General features: G+C 40.5%; 1 protein-coding gene across 5 annotated transcripts in view; it reads right to left on the reverse strand.

Annotated features, from left to right (window-relative positions):
• LOC107037425 (matrix metalloproteinase-2) overlaps nucleotides 1-5,552 on the reverse strand; it is a 114,259-nt gene that overhangs the window by 17,072 nt on the left and 91,635 nt on the right. For all 5 annotated transcript variants that reach the window (XM_015255979.1, XM_015255978.1, XM_015255980.1 and 2 more), the window contains one exon: nucleotides 1,418-1,564. In XM_015255979.1, the coding sequence (XP_015111465.1) occupies nucleotides 1,418-1,564 (147 nt within the window). The remainder of the gene's footprint in view (nucleotides 1-1,417; nucleotides 1,565-5,552) is intronic.

Genomic DNA, 5,552 nt, shown 5'->3' on the forward strand with positions numbered 1-5,552 from the left:
GGGTGAGGAGGTCACAGTTGGGGTGAACCTCACAAAATCCTCCACACACGACATTCACCACTGAAAATTACTCCCCCATTGTCCGTAACATTCGAAATTATAATTTATACGCGGTCATCCTCCATTGCTAGTTTGTTTATAGGTTATGTAGAGCCATTAATTCTATTCAGGGAATTTCTGGGAGAATGTCGGGGGTTCAGTGTCAATACAATGTTGATGAAAAAAAATTGGTGGGGTGAGGGGGCTTCCATGAGGATTCGCATCAATTTTTTTTTGGCTTGGGGGAATGAAGCTTTTTAGTTCAGGATTTTTTTTTGTTCGGGATTTTTTTTCCTAATTGACACGAAAGGTTGGTAAGGATTGTTTGACTTGCGAATTCATTTGACGCTTAAATAAAAACAAAATAACAATTTACTGATTTTTTTTTGGTTTTTAGTTCATTTTTTTATATTGTTTTTTTAGTTGAGGGTTAGTCGGCTCTTGAGACCATTTGACCCTCACCCCTGAACGTTCTTGGGGGTTTTTGACCCTCAAGATCATTTGACTCGCAACTTAAACCCTTTTAATGGGTCAATTCACCCTCAAATTTACTGGACCCACAACTAAAAACAAAAAAAAATTGATATTTTTATTTCAGTTGAGGTCAAATGCCCCTCAATGGTTACTCTTGACCCTCAAATAAAAAAAACATGGCCTGACATTTCCTCATTTAACCCTCAACTAAAGAAAAAAATTTCCTAACTTGCGCCAAATAAATATTTTTTCATGTGTCCCATTTTAACCTCATCCCCCTGCGTCATCACTGAAGAATTCACCATCCAATAAATCTAAAACTCGAACGTCCAGCCATATTCCGTTATTTAAATGCACGTATTGATTGACACAAATGTCCGAAATAGTGAAACTCATTATCAATGAAATTCACTTATGCCGAGCATAATAATCCGGGTGGATTCGGAATTTCCAGTGGAATTTATCGTGTTTACGGACCAAATAACAAAGGAAATGCAGGTGGCACTCAATTCACCAGTGAATTATCAAGTATTTTTGTAATTGAGTTAATTCCCAGGGCTGTATGCGCGCGTTTAAATCGTGGGTAATCCACCGTTTTCGCATGTTTAAACATTAAATATTTGAACATACGAAAAATCGGTGGAATAAATTGATAATTAATGGAGTTTACGGTGCGGTCAATTCGTCAGCATTTGCGCTGCTATCAGCTCGATTATTAATCCAATTATCTCGGGTTTACATGAGGGAGATACGTTAATTGATCGAGATAAAATAATTCCGATAAATTGAAAAAAAAAAAAAATAACGGTCTGCTCGTGAAAAATGGAAAAATGAATTTGTTGGGGGATTTTTGAGGGGAAAAATTGGGTGAAAAATTGCGGTGGAGAGGGAGCAATTAACTCACCGATGAAAATAGATGAGAATATCGGCTCGGTCGCTGTTAACTTCCTGAAACGTCAGCTTTGAATTTCTCGCCCAGAGATCCAGAGCTCTGCTCAGCTCCTGTCTCACACCGTACGTGTCTAAACCACTCGGCTGCTCTGTCCTCAAACTGTAACACAGGAGAGCCACAAATTAATTCACCTGGTTTTCATTAAAATGAGGGTAAAACAGGGTTTAGTTGATTAATTCAAAGAAGAAATTTTTGAAAAGGGACTAGAAATTTAGGTGGGTCTGTGAATTTTGTTGGGTCATTTTCAGGGATTGTCTCAGCAAAGTTAGAATGAGAAATGATTCTTCATTCTTTGAATTATTTTTATTTGCCGGTGGATTCCTTCATTTTACACGTGAAGAATATGGAATGGGAATTCACCAACGAACTTGGGTCATTTTGAGTGGTTGTCTCAATAGAGAATTGAGAGAAAAAATTCGTCAATTTCTCAAATAAAGCGCAAGAAAAATTCTGGATCGCCCTAGTCATTCAAAGATGTCAATGATTTCAGACCCAAAGTCGCATGTTTTTTTCCTCCACATTGTGCTCCGAATAAATTTTTTATTCCGCGATTTCCCGAGTGACTGGAGCTCCTGTCAATCGCTCTGGCATTCAAACAGAGCCCGAAGTGTCTTCCGTCACCGGCAGCCGCCGCTTCTTCAGAATTGATTCGAGAGTCGGCGGCGGCGGGGGNGGGGGGGGGGGGGGGGGGGGGGGGGGGGGGGGGGGGGGATAGATAGACAAGGGCGGCCGGGGGAGCTTGTACCTGTTATGTGTGCATAGAGCGACAGTTGAAAGCATCAGGAGCTTTCGCTTGTCCCTCACCGTGTCACACTCCTTTCACGAAAATCCCACTTGTACCATTCGAACAGGCGATCGTTTCCCAGCACTTGGGCCATGCCAGTCAATTGTCGTGAACACACGTCAACGTCCCTCACTCGATCTGCCACCCCCTCCCCCTTCCGCACCCTGTACTTATCCCTCGTAAATGCAAGTACTATTGAGTGGGACACACGTCCGCGACACGAGTTTTATCCCGTTTGATAGATAATTCCGATGGAGAATCTCTTCGTCATGCAATCACTCAATTTTTTTAGCTGGAAAATTGCGTGAGGGGCCGTTAATTATTCTCCATCCGAAAGCCATAATGAATAATTATAGTCTATTGTGAATAGGGATCATAGAAATCATCACTCAATTAATTTTTATTAATTAATTGCGTCAATCAAGGAATGCAGGTGATGAATAAAATTAGTAGTGGTTTAAGTTGATTTTGAATGCTAGATTTCAATGAATATCTCGAAATCTAAGGGAGATGGGAAAATTTTTGTCATGACCTTTTTTGTAGCCCTCAATTTACTGTATAAAAAAGGTCTTCACGAAAATTTTGCTATCTCCCTTAGATTCGGAGATATTCCTCGAAAACTCAGCAAAGCGGTAAAATGGTCTCAGTCAATTTTGAATGTTAGTTTTCAATCGATATCTCGGAATCCAAGGGAGATAGCAAAATTTTTGTTAGGACCTTTTTTGTAGCCCTTAATTCGCTCTATAAAAAAGGTCCTCAAGAAGATTTTGCTATCTCCCTTAGATTCGGAGATATTCCTCGAAAACTCAGCAAAGCGGTAAAATGGTCTCAGTCAATTTTGAATGTTAGTTTTCAATCGATATCTCGGAATCCAAGGGAGATAGCAAAATTTTTGTTAGGACCTTTTTTGTAGCCCTTAATTCGCTCTATAAAAAAGGTCCTCAAGAAGATTTTGCTATCTCCCTTAGATTCGGAGATATTCCTCGAAAACTCAGCAAAGCGGTAAAATGGTCTCAGTCAATTTTGAATGTTAGTTTTCAATCGATATCTCGGAATCCAAGGGAGATAGCAAAATTTTTGTTAGGACCTTTTTTGTAGCCCTTAATTCGCTCTATAAAAAAGGTCCTCAAGAAGATTTTGCTATCTCCCTTAGATTCGGAGATATTCCTCGAAAACTCAGCAAAGCGGTAAAATGGTCTCAGTCAATTTTGAATGTTAGTTTTCAATCGATATCTCGGAATCCAAGGGAGATAGCAAAATTTTTGTTAGGACCTTTTTTGTAGCCCTTAATTCGCTCTATAAAAAAGGTCCTCAAGAAGATTTTGCTATCTCCCTTAGATTCGGAGATATTCCTCGAAAACTCAGCAAAGCGGTAAAATGGTCTCAGTCAATTTTGAATGTTAGTTTTCAATCGATATCTCGGAATCCAAGGGAGATAGCAAAATTTTTGTTAAGACCTTTTTTGTAGCCCTTAATTCGCTCTATAAAAAAGGTCTTTATGAAAATTTTGCTATCTCCCTCAGATTCGGAGATATTCCTCGAAAAGTCGGCTAGGGGCTGTCGACTCGACCATTTCACCGCTTCGCTACTGAAATAATTATCTGTACCTATCTGAACCTAATTAAAAAATGACTTCCAGGCTTCGATTTTTGGAAAACAAAATAACATAGTGCTCATTCGTATTTTATCGCGAATAACGAGCCTCGGGTACGAAAAAAAAATGAAGGAAGAGTCAATAAAATACGAAATCAAACAACCCCAGCGATACCCGTTAACAACACACCGTATATAAACGATATTACGTTTACACTGGGGCCAGTGGAAGGTTCTCCCTAGGCATTGGCTCACTGTTTTCGAGAGTAAACAACGGATTCCTCCACCCCAATAGTCTTTGTTGCGATTTTTTTTACTGTTTCAGTTGTTTTTTTTTTCAACTCTGATTTTTGTTTCTGCGATTTTGTTTTCACTACTCTCTTCGGTTATTTCCCGCCTCTGATGGATTTATTTGTGCACGGAATACGGAAGGCTCTGATGTTTTCACATTTTTTCCCGTTATTTGTGTCAGTTTTTTTATCTAGAGCGAAAATCAATGGGAATTTTCACGAAAAATTGCTATTTTTCGGGTTTCCATATTTTTTGAGGTGTCGCGACTGTTGTTTGTGCTCACCGGGACTTTTGTGTGTCCGATAAATATTGGCTGGGGAGAAATTTTTTCCAAAAACAATTCTTCAATAAAATTCTAAATTTTTTATTTAAAAAAATAAATGATTTTTTTTTAATTGGCCACATAGCCATAACCTAATAAAAGCCACATAATTTAAAAATTTCCCTTGGTCTATTTTTTCCGGGATTCAAATATTTTTTAATGAATAATTTTTCGAAAAAACATTTTTTCATGAAATTCTAAATTTTCAGCGACAAAAGTCCTTGAAATTGACAATTTCAATTAATTTGTGAGAAGTAAATAAAAATTGTTAATTAAAACGTTCCAAAAATTTCCAAAAAGTCGACAGTGAAAATCTCATTCAAAATTTTTCAACAGCGCCTTGTTTTACCCCTCACTAGACAATAATTTCCCACATGACATTACACAATTCAAACCCACAAATTCTCAAGTTCCAGGATTGACGACCCATTCCTCCAGCCCTCCCCCCCCCCTTCAAAACCCACAAAAACAAATTCCTCTTCCGAAAGCTTGTTTCCCCCCAACCCCAAGATCAAGCCACCGGACCAAATGAGGTCGTCCCCCTCCACTTCACGCAGAACTTCCCTCGACCCCCCCTCCCCCTCGCTCCGCCCCTCGCCGCCACTATTTTCCAATTTTCCCGGAATCACCCCACAAAGATGATAATTTAATTAAACACAATATGTGAATATCCAAATAAAGATATTTCCGCGAGGTTGTGCATGTGCACACGGCGACCAGCGGGTGGTAGCGTTGGGGGCGAGGGGGATGGAAGGAGATACTCGCGGGAGAATAACGAGGCGTCGCCACAGGGGGGGCTCAGGGGTTCCATGGAGAAGCGAGCATACCCGACTGGCGCACCACTCGCACCCGGTGATTTACGACGTCGCTCATGCCCAAAGTACCTTCCCAGCCTGTATTCCCCCCCCCCTCCGCCGAAAATTTTCCATCCCTCTCGAAAGCAACCCAAGGCATACATATTCCATGCACCCGATACGATGCTCCGGCTCTCTCACTTGTTTCGGTTTATATACACCGTCGACGTACGAGTTTTCCCGTACTCAGTACAATTCCCACCTGTTTTGCTCTTGTAACCCCCCCCCCCCCCCCCCCCCCCC

This window comes from Diachasma alloeum, unplaced genomic scaffold, assembly GCF_001412515.2.
Source record: "Diachasma alloeum isolate Michigan unplaced genomic scaffold, Dall2.0 Dall_scaffold_00219, whole genome shotgun sequence".
Taxonomy (NCBI): domain Eukaryota; kingdom Metazoa; phylum Arthropoda; class Insecta; order Hymenoptera; family Braconidae; genus Diachasma; species Diachasma alloeum.